Source organism: Salvelinus fontinalis, chromosome 14, assembly GCF_029448725.1.
Source record: "Salvelinus fontinalis isolate EN_2023a chromosome 14, ASM2944872v1, whole genome shotgun sequence".
Lineage (NCBI taxonomy): Eukaryota > Metazoa > Chordata > Actinopteri > Salmoniformes > Salmonidae > Salvelinus > Salvelinus fontinalis.
In genome coordinates this window covers 48,463,752-48,482,697 of record NC_074678.1, presented here as the reverse complement: position 1 = coordinate 48,482,697, position 18,946 = coordinate 48,463,752, and the positions used below count along the sequence as shown (strand labels likewise).

Genomic DNA, 18,946 nt, shown 5'->3' with positions numbered 1-18,946 from the left:
ACACACACACACACACACACACACACCTCACTCCCCTTCTTGGCTTCCATGGCAACCCCCACGGGAACCTTTCCCCAATAGAATCTTTCCCCCAAGGGAACCACACCTGTTGGCATTCTCACAAACAATTCCAGCATTGTTTCAATAATATATAGAACTTTTCTTGCAGCTCTGGTATATAAAGCTTTTTCGAGGCCTTGCTCACAATTCATTCTGTGGCACAATGACCAAACGATATACTGTACGTGAGGCTCTTGATCATATCTTTGATCATGACACTGGTGAGAAGTAGAGAGTCCTTGTTAAACTTTGACACAAAGTAGTCTGTGATAAATAGCCCAATATATTTAATCTGAGTATTTGTTATAGTCAAAATAATCCGTACATTATGCTTTTTTTACTCAAAAATTAGTTGTATGAGCTCAGGTCAATAAGGCGTACAGGCCATAAATAGCAAATAGAAGTTTGAAACTTGTAATGTTCACAAGAACTTAAGTTGATAAAAAGATCCAACACAACATTAGATGATAATATATGTATTATTATGGATTTATAATCAGCTATAATGGGGGCGGTCATTTTGGACCGGGAACACAGAATTAATTAACATGAAACAAACACAACAGGAGAGTTAAAGAGATTGTCATGTGGTTTCACTGCAAGAGATACATGTGGATATGTATAGAGGAGCTGTGTTGGAGAGGCCTATGCTGCCGCCTACTGTAGTAACAGTAGAGGTGTAGGCATCCTGATAAATAAGAATACACCATTTTCCCTTATATCCCAGTACATGGACCAAGTAGGCAGTTTTCTAATGTTGTATTGTATCTTATATGGTGAAGAATACACTGATTTAATTGTACTGAATATCCCACTATGGGCAATCTGGTGTTTTTAAATAGTATTTAAGCTACAGTGCCTTCAGAAAGTATTCATAACCTCTTTACCTGTCCCACGTTTTGTTTCGTTAAAGCTAGGATTTAAAATAGATTAAATAGATTTGTTTTTGTCACTGGCCTGCACATGGCTGCAATCCCGGTAACGGGATAATGCCCATAATGCCAAAGAGGAATTATGTTTCTTCTAAATGTTTACAAATTAATATAAAATGAAAAGCTGAAATATCTTGAGTCAATAAGTATTCAACCCCTTTTTTTTTATGGCAAGCCTAAATCATTTCTGAAGTAAAAAATGTCTTAAGTCACATAATAAATTGCATGGACTCACTCTGTGTGCATTAATAGTGTTTAACATGATTTTTGAATGACTACCTTCTCTGTGCCCCGCACATACAATTATCTGTAAGGACCCTCAGTCGAGCATTACATTTCAAACACAGATTCAACCACAAAGACCAGGGAGGTTTTCTAATGCCTCGCAAAGAAGGGCACCTATTGGTAGATGCGTATATTTTTTTTAAAGCAGACAAATATCCATTTGAGCATGGTGATGCTATTATTAATTATTCATTCACCTTTCAGCAGGACAATGACCTAAATCACAAGACCAAATCTACACTGGAGTTGCTTACCAAAAAGACAGTGAATGTTCCTGAGTGGCCGAGTTACAGTTTTGACTTAAATCTAATTTAACATCTATGGCAAGAATTGAAAAAAGTTGTCTAGCAATTTTATTTTTATTTATTTAACCATTATTTAACTAGGCAAGTCAGTTCTACACCTGCATTGCTTGCTGTTTGGGGTTTTAGGCTGGGTTTCTGTACAGCACTTTGAGATATCAGCTGATGTAAGAAGGGCTATATAAATACATTTGATTTGATTTACTTGACGGCCTACCAAAAGGCAAAAGGCCTCCTACTGGGATTAAACATGAAAATAAATTAAATAAAATATAGGACAAAACACACATGACAAGAGAGACAACACAACACTACATAAAGAGAGACCTACAGCAAGACATTAACATAGAATGGCAGCAACACATGACAACACAGCATGGTAGCAACACAACATGACAACAACATGGTAGCAACACAACTTGGCAGCAGCACAACATGGTAGCAGCACAAAACACGGTGCAAACCGCCATCGATAAGAGACATTACTGTGCAGCCGTATTCATCGACCTGGCCAAGGCTTTCGACTCTGTCAATCACCACATTCTTATCGGCAGACTAAACAACCTTGGTTTCTCAAATGACTGCCTCGCCTTGTTCACCAACTACTTCTCTGATAGAGTTTAGTGTGTTAAATCGGAGGGCCTGTTGTCCGGACCTCTGACAGTCTCTATGGGGGTGCCACAGGGTTCAATTCTCGGGCCGAATCTCTTCTCTGTGTTCGTCAATGATGCCGCTCTTTCTGCTGGTGATCCTCTGATCCAGCTCTACGCAGACGACACCATTCTGTATACATCTAGCCCTTCTTTGGACACTGTGTTGACTAACCTCCAGACGAGCTTCAATGCCACACAACTCTCCTTCCGTTGCCTCCAACTGCTCATAAATTCAAGTAAAACTAAAGAGTTTTGAAGACAGCCAACAGCTACAGGTTAAACTCAAGTAATGCATACTACTTATTGGCAAATCACAATTTAGTGCTTCCTAGTTCCATGTATCAAACAGTTATTTCAGTTATATTAAAACACGGGGGGGCAATGCAAATAGTCTGGGTAGACTTGGTGCTCCGGTACCGCTTGCCATGCAGTAGCAGAGAGAACAGTCTATGACTAGGGATGGCTGGAGTCTTTGACAATTTTTAGGGCCTTCCTTTGACACCGCCTATCATATAGGTCCTGGGTGGCAGGAAGCTTGGCCCCAGTAATGTACTGGGCCATACGCACTACCCTCTGTTGTGCCTTGCGGTCGGAGGCCGAGCAGTTGCCATACCAGGCGGTGTTGCAACCAATCAGGATGCTCTCGATGGTGCAGCTGTAGAGCCTTTTCTAGAAGACGGGAGAAGAACGAAGGATAAAATAAACACCAGTAGGAAACCCAGTGAAAAAATGGCAGCTGTACAGATAACTCACCAAGAGCTCTTGGACCACTCAAACACAGCAGAAAGCCTTTTTAAGCTTTCTGGCTAACATTTAGTAGTGAATTGCATACAAGTGTATCTTCATCACCTCATGTGCGCTGTACAACAGAGACTCAATGATAGATATTGAACGCTATGGACTCGCCAGCTCCTGATTTCTCCCGTTGTGCTATTTACAAACAAACATGTGACTGGCTCCACTGTTCTGGGTAACTACGGTAAGCTTCATAATGGAAAATAATGTGACAGGTGAAATGAAGAACGCAATCTGCTTTATCTCCTGAAGTATTGCACAAGGTTATAGCGGATATTAACTTAAAAAGTAGCTCGAGAACATTCACATTTATTTAAAACTTCAAAGAAATAGTTTTGACGGTATTGAAAAATCATCCCGTGGCTTTTTCCAAATACCCTGGCATATGGTATATACGGTATACCGCCCAAGCCTATTTGGCAGGACCAGACTGAGGCTTTCTCTCTTAAACTCTCTTGCCTCTTTCTGCCAAACAGAAATGGGTGTACAGTCTTTCAATTGAACATTTTGGTGTTGCCAGATCTTGGTGTTTGTTTGAGTGCCGTATGTGTCGTATGTGCCTACAAAACAGTAAGTACCTAGCCAGAGCATTGAGTGCCAGTTCGCATTAGCTGAAACCACTGTCTTTTTTTAACACATTTCCAGCTATTACCATTCTAAATAAAGTGCATTGTGTGACTGCTCTATGTAAATGGTTCTTTGTGTTGGCGGTTATCCGTGATCCACGTCTTCTGGCTGACAGTGGCCAGTGCAATTTCATGCGTGTTTAGGTAAACGACTGCTGCTTGTGGAGAGCACTGAAGCGCATTGAGGTTTGATTGTGGAGGGATGTGTCAATGCTCACACACTGTCACATTCATTGTAGTGCTGCAGCGGTGCCCGACTGCCTGTCTGTCTCTCCACACAGACAGACTACACTGCACTGTTTACTCAATGTTGTCCTCATTTAGCAGGCAGCTGCAACTTGTATTTTAGCAGGCAGCTGCAACTGTCTACGATTGTCTATACTACAGCTCTATGTGTATAGATGTGGTCACAAGCTGAGCTAAATTCTTTATCCGCTTTCTCTCTCTCATCCTCTCTCTTCCTATGCCTTTGTCTCCCTATATCTCCCTGCCTCTCTCCTCCTCTCCTATTCCCACCCACCCTCCCTCTCTCCATCCCTCCCCCTCTCTCGCCACAGAGATCCTTCTCAGCTGGGGTGAAGCTGTATGACAGTGCAGACTACAAGGGGGCCATCGCCCTGTTCGAGGAGGCCCTCCGGGAGTACTACAGGGCCGACGTGGCGTGTCGGGCCCTCTGCCAGGGGCCCCAAAGGTTCGAGGAGCAGGACCATGTCCTCTACCGCTACAGCCTATACGAACTGGTCTCAGGTCAGTCACTATGTAGTTCTGTGGGGTGTCTGTGTATCTATAACACCTCCTATGTAATGGCCACGTACACAGCCGTCACCATGTCTTGAGACGTCTTAAGACACGTGATGGCTGGGTATGTATGTAGTGTTCATAACAGATCCTATGTGGTGCCTATGTAGTGCCTTTAACACATATACACTGAGTATTCAAAACATTAAGAACACCATGACATAGACTGACCAGGTGAATCCCGGTGACAGCTATGATCCCTTATTGATGTCACTTGAGACATGGATTGTGTAGGTGTGCCTTTTAGAGGGTGAGTGGGCAAGACAAAATATTGAAGTGTCTTTGAACAGGGTATGGTTGTAGGTTTGTGTCAACTGCAACGCTGCTGGGTTCTTCACGCTCAACAGTTTCCTGTTGGTCCACCACCAAAACGACATCCAGCCTACTTGACACAACTGTGGGAAGCATTGGAGTCAACATGGGCCAGCATCCCTGTGGAATGCTTTTGATACCTTGTAGAGTCCATGCCCCAACGAATTGAGGGCAAAAAAACGGGGGGGAGGGGGGGGGGGTGTTCTTTGGTATACCTAATGTTTGGTATAGTCAGTCTATGTAGTGTCTACCACCTCCTACGTAAGTCATCTGGTTGTATATCGTTTGTTTTACCCAAATCGCAGTTTGCTGTCTCCGAGCGGATTCAACTCTTGTTGTACTCTGTTCCTTTGTGAGTCGCTGATTGATTGCTTGGTGGATTTTGAGTTTGTTGACCTCTGTGAATAGACATAGATGGATGTGTAATATGCGCCGCGTGGGTGTGAGCTGCTTGTATTGTATGCCGACTGACCAGAAGACCTTGGTACTTGATTGCTCTGTGTTCACAGCTACTTTACTGCAGTGAGGAGTCTCTCAGCAGCCAGGGGTAGTATTTTTAATTTAAAAAAACAGAGCTTTCTACTTTGAGTTATGGTTCACATTGCTTACAACCCCCTGGTGCAAAATGTCCCCGCCCCCCCCCCTCCCTGAGAAACATAGCCTTGCGAAACACAGCCATTTATCATGTTATGAAGTGGAGGTTTAATGTGGGATGGGAAACTTCGCTTGCTTTCAGATGTTTTGATATGGCATACGGCTATGCCATGCTCACTGGCAGTGGGCTGGTGCATGGTGGGGTACTTGGCACAGGGTCAAAGGCAGGGTTGGGTAGGTTACTTTCTAAATGTAATCTGTTGCAGTTACTAGTTACCTGGCCAAAATTGTAATCGGTAATGTCACTTTTGGATTACGCAAACTCATTAATGTAATCTGATTACATTCAGTTACTTTTAGATTACTTTCCCTTAACAGGCATTAGAAGAAGACAAAAATTGATGTTACCAGTTGAACGACATCTATTGCAGGATAAATCAATGTTAAAGTTTACATAGCTGGCCATATATGGATGTTCAATTTTACTTTATGGGTTGTTTATGTAGGCTTCCTCTAACTCGTCGCTTTTTACTACATGTAATAATACGATTAAATTATATATTTACATCAAAAAACAAAGTCTATCAGAATTCCAGTCATTCCAATTAATGTTATACGCCTGAAATATTCAAGAATAGGACTTGGAAATATGGAAGTATAGATTTGCCAAATTGTTTTACCTGAGCATGACCCCAAAACGAAGGACTTATTAGCCAGCCCTACTCTGTTGTTTATGATTTGTTGTCAAGGAGGACTGATTGCGCTCATTGATTCAAGTTGGAAAATAAATACTGTGCTCATGGAATGGTGTTCTTTGAGCACTACTGAAAAGTGCTATTTACATGTGAAAAATGAATGCCATATGCTGCATTTGCTATAGGCCTATTGTTTACCTGTTGGTGACACTTAGACGTCTTGATAATATGCAGCTGTTTAAAGGGCAAATCCACAGATGAAACAATAACAAAACGGAGGCCCCGCCTCTGTTTTAGTAAAAAGCTGAGGGATGGGCCTGGAAATGTAACCAGTCTCAGATGAATAGACAGAGCTATGGATGCAAAGCCTGGCCATCCATGATATCAAAATGATTGTTTTAACCGTGTTATGAGGCTATACAGTGTTTGTTTTACATTGACAATGTTTACAAACATTGGAGAAAAACAAGCTTATATTTTGGGTTCTCATGGAGTGTGACAGTTGAACTAACTTCATGAGGCATTTAATAAGTTATATTCCTCAAGAATCAATAGATATACAGTATATATCATTTATAAATCCCAAAATTGATGTAGCAACTACAGATTGCCCCTTTAAGTCTATCAAAAGTGTGCAAGTTTGAGCATGTGTCCATTAGGAAAAAAATAATTTATCAGCTTGAATTAGATTGAGCAATAAAAGCCCCACTTTTATTCCATACGCTGGGATCTGCACTATGTAGCTGTTTGTTGCAAGAGCGCATTTTTCACTGGCTGTCTACTGGTTTCAAAATCAATGATTGACAGGCAGTTTAAACTTCTTGAATTCAACCATTATCGGCTTCAAATACACATTTAGATTTGTGAACAGCCATCCACAACAACCACAATCCATAAGGCGCAAATAGCTAAATGAGCAGTGTGATTCACATCAATGCGCTGTGTAGATATATATATAAGTGACATCCGTATCGCCGTAGACTACACCACTGCTCTCATCCTTACCTCCAAGCGTTTAGTCAAGTTGGATAATCTTTGGATGCCGACAGCAGTCGCACCATTGGAAGACACCGCTTGGACTGTAGCCTACAAAGGCCTATTCCTGCTCTTTGTCCGCGATACATCAAACACATTCGGTGTGTCATCATAGTGGTCTCTGACTTGTGGTCTTAAACTTAAATTTGCGCCTTTTTTCAATGCTGATTTGAACGTCACTGAGAAAATGGAGAATTGTCAAATATTTTCTCCCGACAAACATCCTTTCTGAATGTAAAAGTAATCCTCGAAGTAATCATCTAGTTTTTCAAAAGTATCTGTAATCTGATTACAATATTTTTGCTAGTAACGGATTACAGTTACCGTTTTTTTTGTAATCCCTTACATGTAATCTGTGACTCTCAAGCTCTGGTCAAAAGGCAGACGAGGGAAAATATGCAGAGAGAGAGAGAGAGAGAGGGCGTTCTGGACCGCTAGGTTGCCAAACGCAAAGAAATCACAAACTGTTGTGTAAACAGCCCAATGTCTCTCTTTCACAGGGCCTGACAGCGCACACATAATTATGGTGACTTGTTTTCGATGTTTTGTGTCGAAGATTAGTCATTGCTTAGAACATATTTGAATGAGGATAATTGAATGAGGTGAAGCTTGAGATGGCTGCCGTGATTTGGTCAATATTTGTTACAGCTTAAGAAGTTTTAGCCAAATCGTTCTTGCAAACTGAATCTTTATTGCTTTGACGAAAACGAATCCCTCAGTTTGGAAATGGTCTCATGTTTTGTTCATATTAATAGTTTAAAACAACATGAATGTTAAACTAAATAGACTGTTTTTTCATTATGAAGGGAGTACTGGTACACTCTACTTAACAGCAAATACCCCTACGCTATATCTCATGTGGTTCTGCCATTAATTTTTAGAGAGAGCTACTTACCGTAAGTTACCTCCTCGAGGATACTTTTTTTCAGATAAATTACTTTTCCACCTGGACTACTTCATGGGACAGTTCATTTTAAAACTACCTCCCTTCATCTCTTTTGGCCACTCAAGGAAAATGGCCGACAAGGATTGAAACACCAATGACTCCTCACACATATTTTGGTTCTTGGCCTTTCCTCTGTAATGTCCTGGTATTGTAATTTCAAAACATTGTTGTGGCCATGAGTCCGTCTTTGGCTAAGCGGTCCAACAGACCACTGAACATCTTGAAAGAACTTCTAAACGGGTGGAGATGAGTGCAGGAAAAGCAATGAGCAGTGTATTGATTGTGTGAAGTCCAACACAGTTGGAGACAAAAGTTTATGGTGTACATATACTTTACTCTTTCCTCTGGCTGTCTCTGTGTGTGTTCACGTGCAAAGCCTTTTTGAGATCTTTTTGACTTGCTCTGTTACCATCTTAGATGACCCAAAAAGCCAACAGTCTGAAACTGGGCCAGCATGAGTGCCTAGCTATTGCATAAAGACACAGCCATAGTGAGCCCTGCTTGTAAATCTCTCTCTCTCTCTCTCTCTCTCTCTCTCTCTCTCTCTCTCTCTCTCTCTCTCTCTCTCTCTCTCTCTCTCTCTCTCTCTCTCTCTCTCTCTCTCTCTCTCTCTCTCTCTCTCTCCTCTCTCTCCTCTCTCTCTCTCTCCTCTCTCTCTCTCTCTCTCTCTCTCTCTCTCTCTCTCTCTCTCTCTCTCTCTCTCTCTCTCATATATTTGTGGGCAGTGTGCACACATCCTGTCTTCTCTTGAGAGCCAGGTCTGCCTACTTTGTTTTGTTTTTTTATTAATTATTTCCAATGGGTCAGTGGTTGGGTCGAATTGTGTTGCTGTCCTGGGGGTCTGTTTGTGTTTGTAAACAGAGCCCCAGGACCTCTCTCTCTCTTTCCCCACCCTCTCTCTCTTTCTTCACCGTCTCTCTTTCTCTTTCCCCATCCTCTCTCTCTTTCTTCACCGTCTCTCCTTCTCTTTCCCCACCCTCTCTCTCTTTCTTCACCGTCTCTCCTTCTCTTTCCCCACCCTCTCTCTCTTTCTTCACTGTCTCTCCTTCTCTTTCCCCACCCTCTCTCTCTTTCTTCATCCTCTCTTTCTTTCCCCACCCTATCTCTCTTTCTTCACCGTCTCTCCTTCTCTTTCCCCACACTCTCTCTTTCTTCACCGTCTCTCCTTCTCTTTCCCCACCCTCTATCTCTTTCTTCATCCTCTCTCTCTCTCTTTCCCCACCCTCTCTCTCTTTCTTCACTGTCTCTCCTTCTCTTTCCCCACCCTCTCTCTCTTTCTTCAGCCTCTCTCTCTCTCTTTCCCCACCCTCTCTCTCTTTCTTCACCGTCTCTCCTTCTCTTTCCCCACCCTCTCTCTCTTTCTTCATCCTCTCTCTCTCTCTCTCTCCTTTGGTCAATGTTCGGTGACCTCATTGGTCAGTTACAGCCCCACTTATACAGCCCTGAGTTGTTTCAGATTTTACTACTTCAGTTTCATAATTTCTCCATAAAGTCTTGTCAGTGAGCACTCAGTGTACAGTCTGGCATTAATGCTCCATTGAGGGAAAGCATTCGGTTAACATACTGTCTTATTGTTGCATTTTTGTTAGTCATTGCGTCAGGCCTAGCTGTGAGTCCATAGACTCCAGGGCCCATATTCATAAAGATCATGAATGCTGATCTAGGATCAGGTCCTCCCTTCTTAATGAAATCTTATTCATTATGTGTTAAAAGGAAACTGATCCTGCTCTGAGAGGCTTTATGAATATGGGCCCAGAAGCAGCACAGCTGGATAATGTTGGATGTTCTGATGTGGAAGGATGTGTAACAGGCAATGGAGGCTGCTGAGGGGAGGACGGATGATAATAATGCCTGGAACGGAGCGAATGGAATGGCATCAACCCATGGGTTTGATGTATCTGATACCATTCCGCTCCAGCCAGTACCACAAGCCCGTCCTCCCAAATTAAGGTGCCACCAACCTCTTGTGGTGACAGGGGTGTCAGGCTTCTCATAGCACTGGAAAATAGTCATGTGATTATGCAATTATACACACACACAAGCTTAGTCAGCTGTGTTTGTGTTGACATTAGCCAGTTGCGTATTTCCCCTCACAGAACGCACTGCTGCTAGCGGTATTGTGGTGGTCTTGAAGCTAAGCTGAGTCGATGGCAAGCGTGCTTTGTCTCAATCACACATTGCGCAAACATGCCGAAAGCGTACCGTCTTGGCTTTGATGAGGCTTTTCTCAATGTCTAATCATGCCAAGAGTTATTTTTCCGTGTAGGGCTTCAACAACCGTAGAATCAGCGCAGTTGTAGTTTCTTTGACCGTGGGACTATGCACCTCAAGTGGTGAATGAGTCACGTCTAAAGTGCTATTTGATCTTGATGGAGAAGTAACGTTACATGGAAAGGCATTTGATTTGACTTGATTTGTTAGGATCCCCAATGACGACGGCTAGTCTTACTGGGTTCCGACGCGTAATGGAAAAGACGTTACAGACAAAATACTTTATAATTGACATACATTTGAAAACATGAATGTGTAGTGTGTGGATCGGTTACACATACATACACTATACAGTATATACAAAAGTATGTGGACACCCCTTTAAATTAGTGGATTGCTGACAGGTGTACACAATCTAGCCCTGCAATCTCCATAGACAAACATTGGCAGTAGAAGGGCCTTACTAAAGAGCTCAGTGACTTTCCACGTGGCACCATTCCAACAAGTCAGTTCGTCAAATTTCTGCCCTGCTAGAGCTTCCCCGGTCCACTGTAAGTGCTGTTATTGTGAATTGGAAACATCTAGGAGCAACAACGGCTCAGCTGTGAAGTGGTAGGCCACACAAGCTCACAGAATGGGACTGCCGAGTGCTGAAGCGCGCAACGCTTAAAAATCGTCTATCCTCGGTTGCACCACTCATTACCGAGTTCCAAACTGCCTCTGGAAGAAACGTCAGCACAAGAACTGTTTGTCGGGAGCTTCATGAAATGGGTTTCCATAGGCAAGCAGCTGCACACAAGCCTAAGATCAGCATGCGCAATGCCAAGCGTCGGCTGGGAGTGGTGTAAAGCTTGCCGCCATTGGACTCCGGAGCAGTAGAAACACGTTCTCTGGAGTAATGAATCATGCTTCACCATCTGGCAGTCCAACGGACGAATCTGGGTATGGCGGATGCCAAGAGAAGGCTACCTGCCCCAATGCATAGTGCAACTGTAAAGTTTGGTGGAGGAGGGATAATGGTCTGGAGCTGTTTTTCATGGTTCGGGCCCTTTAGTTCCAGTGAAGGGAAATCTAAACGCTGCAGCATACAATGACATTCTAGATGATTCTGTACTCCCAACTTTGTGGCTACAGTTTCGGGAAGGCCCTTTCCTGTTTCAGCTTTGCAATGCCCGCATGCACAAAGCAAGGTCCATACAGAAATGTTTTTTTGAGATCAGTGTGGAAGAACTTGACTGGCCTGCACTGAGCCCTGACCTCAACCCCATCATACACGTTTGGGATGAAGTGGAACGCCGGACTGCGAGCCAGGCCTAATTGTCCGACATCGGTGCCTGACATCACTAATGCTCTTGTGGCTGAATGCTGAATGGAAGCAGGGCCCAGCAGCAGTGTTCCAACATCTAGTGGAAAGCCTTCCCAGAAGAGTGGAGCCTGTTGTAGCAGCAAAGGGGGGACCAACACTATATTAATGCCCATGGATTTGGAATGAGATGTTTGACGAGCAGGTGTCCACATACTTTTGGTCATGTAGTGTACATGTGAATAGAAGGGAATAGTTTTCCTTTACACTACAGTATTCACATTGTTATATATTTATGTGATCCTGTAGTGGTTTACTGTCTTCCGACGTACTTTCTTCCGTGGTTATGGGAGTGGCACAATATAAGGGGTTACACAAAGCAGTTTTCGTGCAATTTTAGTTACAGTTGCAAGTGACAACGTCTCAAAAAACGTTGGTGATACACGAAGCAACTCAAACGCGATTGAAATTGCTTGCGACAGCCAATCAAATTGAACCCTCTTTTGTTTACTTGATAGTTACCTACACCAATAGCTAGCTAGAATCACGTGTTATTAACCAGATTAAAAATGTATTGAAAGACTTAAAAGCAATACAAATAAAGTTGTCCAGCCACATGGTTTGAGAATTCTAAAGTCACCCAATATAAGGGGACATCTCTTTCTTGGAGAGCGTGTGCCTCCATTCTCCTCTCAGAGTGTGGTTCTGTGACAACGCTCAACCTCACTGGCCACAAACACACAAAAACTCCATCTGGCTCCTGTCCCCTCCTCCTCTCCAACTCCTGCCTCCAGCCCCTCCAGCCTGGCACCACGGAACGACACAGCAACCTTACACAACGGCGCCATGAAATCAACATGACTGACTCTCCTAAAGAATGGAAATATTTGTGTGGTAACCTTAGGTGTTCTTTTCTCCATCCATGTGTGAGAGCAACAAATACAGACCTGGTCTGGGCAACGAATCAACAAATACAAAGACTAGCAACGAGAGACGAGATTTATTGTTGGTGTTCTATAGTCATAGAGATACAGGAGTATCCGGTTGTCTGGGACCGCTCTGACCTGTGATTTCACAGTGGTTGACTTCACTGGAGCATGTCACCGAGGGACATTGGTTAACCTGAATCCCACCTCGGTCATCTCTTTCTTTTTTTGTTTGTCATAGAGAAAGGATGCCGATATTTTATACATACATGTCAATGGGTCAATGTATTCCTGTGCTAAATGTTTCATTCACCCACTATTGTTATCCACTGTGTGTGGAAGGTGATGAAAATGTTGAACGCTAAGGTGTGTGTGTGGCTTTGGGATATTATTCCTCAGTAGACCTAAGAGTCTCAGTGCGTGAAGCTAAATGTAGGGCAAATAAAATAGAAACACCTTTGAATTGGCTCTATTAGCCACTGAATCTCTGATAGAACCAAGTGTTGGACTGACGTGTCTAGAGTGATTACAAATCTAGTACGGAGAATGCAAAGTGCGATATCTACACTAAATCAGTGGCGACCTGGCTGAAAAGAAACCTTTGCGATCGCAATAAAGAATGTATGGTAATCAGTCGGATGACAGTACCGCATGAGACATTACGGTAGGCATTGCGAATGGTTCCTCATCATTATCACAACGACTCAATGCTTTTCCTCAGGAGGACATTACTCTGCTTTAAAAATGCTTATGAATATATGACTTCACCTGTATCCTCACCCACCCTCCTGTGTGTGTTTCAGACCACTTCACCCAGGCGCTGCACTGTGAACACGAGTGTGTGAGAGACCTGTCTACCCGGCCCGGCCGTCTGTCTCCCATGGAGAACTACCTGCCTCTACACTACGACTACCTGCAGTTTGCCTACTTCCAGAGTGAGCAACATTACCCTACTGCACCCTACTGTCACCTAGGCTTACCTCTACGCTTCGACTGCCTGCAGTTCACCCACTCCCAGAGTAAGGGCTGGAAGTATCGCCGAAGATCCGCGCTATAGCTCGATTGACATGTAAATGCAATGTTTCTGCGTTCGCGGAGACTACAGTCACGGTAAACGCTGACATGTGTCGGCTCAATCGGATATGACCTTCGCAGTTGAATGGGGATCTTCCGAGATACTTCCGCGATACGGATTGAATCCAGCCCCAAGTCTTACCTAACCGCACCCTACTTCACCCTACTTGACACTGCTTGCCGATTTTCCAAACCACAGGGTGTGGTGTTCAGACTAAGGCGATGGCCAACCCTGATCTTGGAGGGATGTGGTGTGTACAGGCTTTTATTCACTAACAATAACACACCTATATCAAATTATCACTAATTAGATCAGTATTCCCCTGTTGACTCAGAGAGACAGAGAGCTGAGGAACACCTGGTCGCAGGCATCTGAAAAGGCAGGGATAAGGGCAAATCGCAAAGAGCCGTGGAGAAAGGCCAGAACTCGTGTTCATAAAGCTTCTCAGAGTAGGAGTGCTGGTCTAGGATCAGCTCTACCTTTTAGATTGTGATGAATGGACGGGGTGGACCTGATCCAAGATCAGCATTCCTAATCTGAGACACTTTGTGAATACAGGCCCAGACAATCAACACCAAACAGACCAGGACCACACCTCCATAGAGAAGCACACACTGTTCCACTCAAACTGATTTAGCAACATGTATCCAATATCTGGTCTGGTGTTGTTCATAATGGGCCACCAGCATTTGTGTAGTCTGCGCTGTTTGGGGATCAGACACTAGAGGGGGGAGGGGGTTGGCAGGACAACATAGGAAAGGAGAGAAGGAAGGAAGAGCCAATGAGCTCATCAGAATATGTCTAATAAACCCAATTGGCTCATGGGATCCTAGGAAAAACACAGAGCTCAATGAATCATTCTCAGCAGCAGCACTTAAAGCGATAGTTCAGATTTTGGCAATGTTGCCCTTTATGTCCTTCCCCAGAGTCTGATGAACTCATGGATGCCCTTTTTATGTATCTGTGTCCAGTATGAGGGAAGTGAGTTAGTTTCGCAGGCCAATGCTAATTAGCGTTCGTGCAATGACTGCAAGTCTACAAGTCTTGAGTCGCCTGTCAAGTCAAGTCTCCCCATCACTCAGCAGCCTCATATTGCTCTCTGCGGGAGCTGTTTCCTCAATGATCCGTTCGGTGACATTGACGTTTTTTTATGGCCTCAAAGCCCCTCACTGTTTACGACCTGGGAACCAAGGGAACCGGGGGAGACGCGCCGACCGCAGAAATGCTGCTGCCTAAGGCCTGGCCGCCCCACCAGGAAGTGATATGTGAGCCCAACTACTTTACAAGACAGTAAAGCGCACGTGTCAGGGTGGATGTATGTGTGTGCCGTGGGCATGTGTGTATGTGTTACTTGCAATTCACCACTCACTGTAAGCACTTTAGGGACAGGAGATACTGCCCGAGCCTGGAGCAGCTGTGTGTGTGTGCGTGTGTTTCCAGTACCTCACCTAGCCTCTGACTGCCTCTCACTGTTGTAGCGCTACTGCTGCTTGCTCCGTTGTGGTCATGCCCCTGGAATGTTCAGCCGCGATAGACTTCAAATCTCATTTAGACCTAGGGGTTGCTTTATTACATGTGGACCTGTGCCGAACTTTGAGTCGAAACCTATAGGAAGTGTCCGTTATACTGGCTTCATCCCAAATGGCACCCTATTCCCTACATAGTGCACTACTTTTGACCAGAGCCCCATGGATGCTATTTGGGATGCAGCCTTCTTACAGGGGAGTTCAGGGAGGGAGTCTGTAACGGAGGTGTGATGACAGTTCCTCTTGTTTAGGCGGGGCTCAAAAGGATGGATGGATGTCTTTTAACCTCTCTACTTGTCAACAGACTAATTAAACACCACCTTGCCTGAACCCTATTTCTATTCATTTCTCTCTCTCTCTCACACTCTGTTTCTCTTTCTCTCGCTCTCTCGCTCTCTGTTCCTCTCGCTCCCTTTCTTTCCCCCACTCTATCGTCTCCCTCTCTAGGCCCTTTCTTTCAATTTCAATATTCAATTCCATTTTCAATTCAAACAGGCTTCGTCAACCCAAGAACAACCCAATGTTGTCAAAGCAATACCACAGAACGTAACACTGACGTCCATTTTATAACGTCTTCTTTCTCTCTCTCTCTGTCTCTCCAGTGAACATGGTGGAGGAGGCGATGGAGTGTGCCAAGTCCTACCTGCTGTTCCACGAGGGGGAGGAGTTTATGACGGATAACGTGGAGTACTACAGAGAGGCCGTGGGCCACGACGTCAAACCCCGGGAGGTAAGACCTTGGGTTCCATCCAAAATGGCACCCTATTACCTATATAGTGCACCACTTTTGATCCGGACCCTCGTGGGCTATTCCCTAGCCTGGTCCCGGATATTTTTGTGCTATAATTTCAACTCCTTGTCAACCCAAACTGTTTGGCATGATAATGACTGGCAAGGAGCACAAAAAGACTGGTACCCAGGCTAGCTATTCCCTATTTGGTATAGTGCACTACTTTCGGCAGTAATAAATAGTGTACTATAAGGAATAGAGTGCCATTTCTGACACGCACCCTGTTATTTACTTTGTTGACGTTGGAGGGTACTTTAATCAGTTACTGTTGCTCTTTCTACGTTGTATTGCCAAATAGTTGGGGCCCAGGGTTTAGTTTTAATTCCTACAGATTCACTGCCCAATAGGTTTTATAAGCCTGTTATTGCTGCGTGAATTTAATGCCAGATATTTTTGAGTGACTCATCATTTGTGTTCACCGGCAACTATATCCCCTAGGTGTTCCTAATTACCAGGTTATTGGGAATGTAAATGTGCTAATAATTCAGAGCTGACGTTTGGAAGAGGGTGTAGGGAATAGGGTACTATTTGGGGTGCATCCGTAGTCAGTTTGCCTGGAGAACTATCTCGAACTGGCAAACTAGCAGCCGGTTTGCCCCGAAGAACTTGTCCCCCCAAAAACGGTCGACTTTAAACCCTCAAACCTGCTCCACTCTCTGTACAGCCATGGGGTCTCTTGTTCTGCAATCCCTCCCTTGCAGGCCCATTTTCCTGGAAAGCCTGGAACCTATTAGAGTGAACGTGAATTCTCCCAGTAGGGCCAGGGTGTGTGTGAGAGAGAGGGTTTGCGTGTGTGTGTGCGTGTGTGTGTGTATGCCAGCGGACAAACCGGTGCAGCTAATGACTGTGGTTAGGACTCTGACATCAGCCATCTCAGTCCCTCTGGCTCTCTCCTCTTGGCCCCTCGACTCTCCTTTCCTCCATTCCATCTTTCTCTCCGTCTCAGCCCCTCTTCTCTCCTCTCCATTCCTCTCTCTTTCTTTCTCGTCCTTCTCTCGCTGCGGCTTCAGGGACTTAATTTAGCCAGCATATAGAGCAGTAGAGAGCTGTGGTCTGCCTGCCTGCCTTCCTGGCAAGGCCTCCTGTCCTTCAGGAACAGGGAGGAGGGCTTATATCATGCATCAATGCCCACAGAAACAATTTAGGAGCTGTTTACATTACAGGTGGAAAGAGGATTTTTTTCGCCCACCACAAACGCCACTGGCTGCTCAGGTTTCAAAACAGCGTCGCCACTTCTTATCTATTGCAGATGATCACCCGTTCTTTCCCTCATTCCTCCTCTCCTCTCCTACTCCCAACCCCTATAATGTAAGTCCAAGACACTACAGTCACACCAGCCCTCTTTAAGGCCTTGCCAGGAAGGACTAGTAAAAAGAGGGTTGTTACATGCCATTTGACACCAACCATCTCAGATTGTTCCGAAATCGTTTCTGTGGTTAGAAACAGATAAGATTAGCATTCCTGCAACAATATTTTGTTGAAATATTTTAATTTATAGGATTCATATAATATTCAATAAATATAGTACCTAATAGTACCTAACATCCGATTTGGACCAAACTTGTTTCTAACAAAGAGAAAGACATATACGGAATCCAAAGAAATGGTCAAAAGACACTCATGGACACCCCACGCCATTCCCAACCCAACATTAAATATACAGTATCAGTTCTCTATGTCTGACAAGTAGTATGGGGCTGCGGCTTGGAGTATTGTTTCTTCATCCTGTATTCTCAGTGAACTTGGTGATGTTTTTTTCCCCCTGATCAAAGAAATTAGTCACTGAAGTTGTTAGGTTTATGTCCCACCCTACATCCTTATATTACCAGGTTCTGACCACTAGACGGTGCTGTTGCTGCTGTCAGGTGATTATTTTTTTACTCTTATTATACTGCTCAGTTTATACACTGCCCCCATCATCCCCTTCCCAAAATACACATGTAAATGTTGGACTATAAATTGTGCCATCCTGTATTAAACTTATGCTAAAGTGTTTATTCTATTCTACTGAGCCATTTACTTTATGTTCGTATTCGTATATTATTTCTTATTGTTATTGCATTGTCGAGAAGTAACCTGCAAGTAAGCATTTCGTTGGACGATGTATACTATGCGTATCCCGTACATACAACTAATAAAACTTGAAACGAATCTTCAAATGTTTTTCACCTAATAGCAGGAACAGCACCATCTAGTGGTCAGAACATGGTAATATCAGGATGTAGGGACATAAACCTAACAACTTCAATTATACATTTTTCTGAACAGGGCCCAAAAAAATATACACAAATTCACTGGGAATACATTGCATAGGATGAAGAATCAATACTCCGAGCCGCAGCTCCGTAGTACTTGTACTAGAGAACTGATACTACACTGAACAAAAATATAAACACAACATGCAATAATTTAAAATATTTTACTGAGTTACAGTTCATATAAGGAAATCAGTAAATGTAAATAAATTCATTAGGCCCTAATCTATGGATTTCACATGACTGGTAATACAGATATGCATCTGTTCGTCACAGATACCTTAAAAAAAGATAGGGGCGTGGATCAGAAAACCAGTCAGTATCTGGTGTGACCACCATTTGCCTCATGCAGCGTGACACATCTCCTTCGCATAGAGTTGATCAGGCTGTTGATTGTCGTCTGTGGAATGTTGTCCCACTCCTCTTCAATGGCTGTGCAAAGTTGCCGGATATTGGCTGGAACTGGAACACGTCGATCCAGAGCATTCCAAACATGCTCACTCAATGGGTGACATGTCTGGTGAGTATGCAGGCCAAAACTGGGACATTTTCAGCTTTCAGGAATTGTGTACAGATTATTGCGACATGGGGCCGTGCATTATCATGCTGAAACATGAGGTGATGGCGGCAGATGAAAGGCACGACAATGGGCCTCAGGATCTCGTAACGGTATCTCTGTGCATTGAAATTGCCATCGATAAAATGCAATTGTGTTCGTTGTCCGTAGCTTATGCCTGCCCATACCATAACCCCACCTCCACCATGGGGCACTCTGTTCACAACGTAGACATCAGTAAACTGCTCACCCACACCACGCCATTCAGTCT

General features: G+C 43.9%; 1 protein-coding gene across 1 annotated transcript in view; it reads left to right on the top strand.

Moving 5' to 3' along the window:
- The window catches only part of LOC129811050 (prolyl 3-hydroxylase 2-like), a 112,067-nt gene that overhangs the window by 82,778 nt on the left and 10,343 nt on the right, over positions 1 to 18,946 (top strand). The window contains exons 3-5 of the mRNA XM_055862163.1: positions 4,211 to 4,400; positions 13,277 to 13,408; positions 15,677 to 15,804. Coding sequence (XP_055718138.1) covers positions 4,211 to 4,400; positions 13,277 to 13,408; positions 15,677 to 15,804 — 450 coding nt within the window. The remainder of the gene's footprint in view (positions 1 to 4,210; positions 4,401 to 13,276; positions 13,409 to 15,676; positions 15,805 to 18,946) is intronic.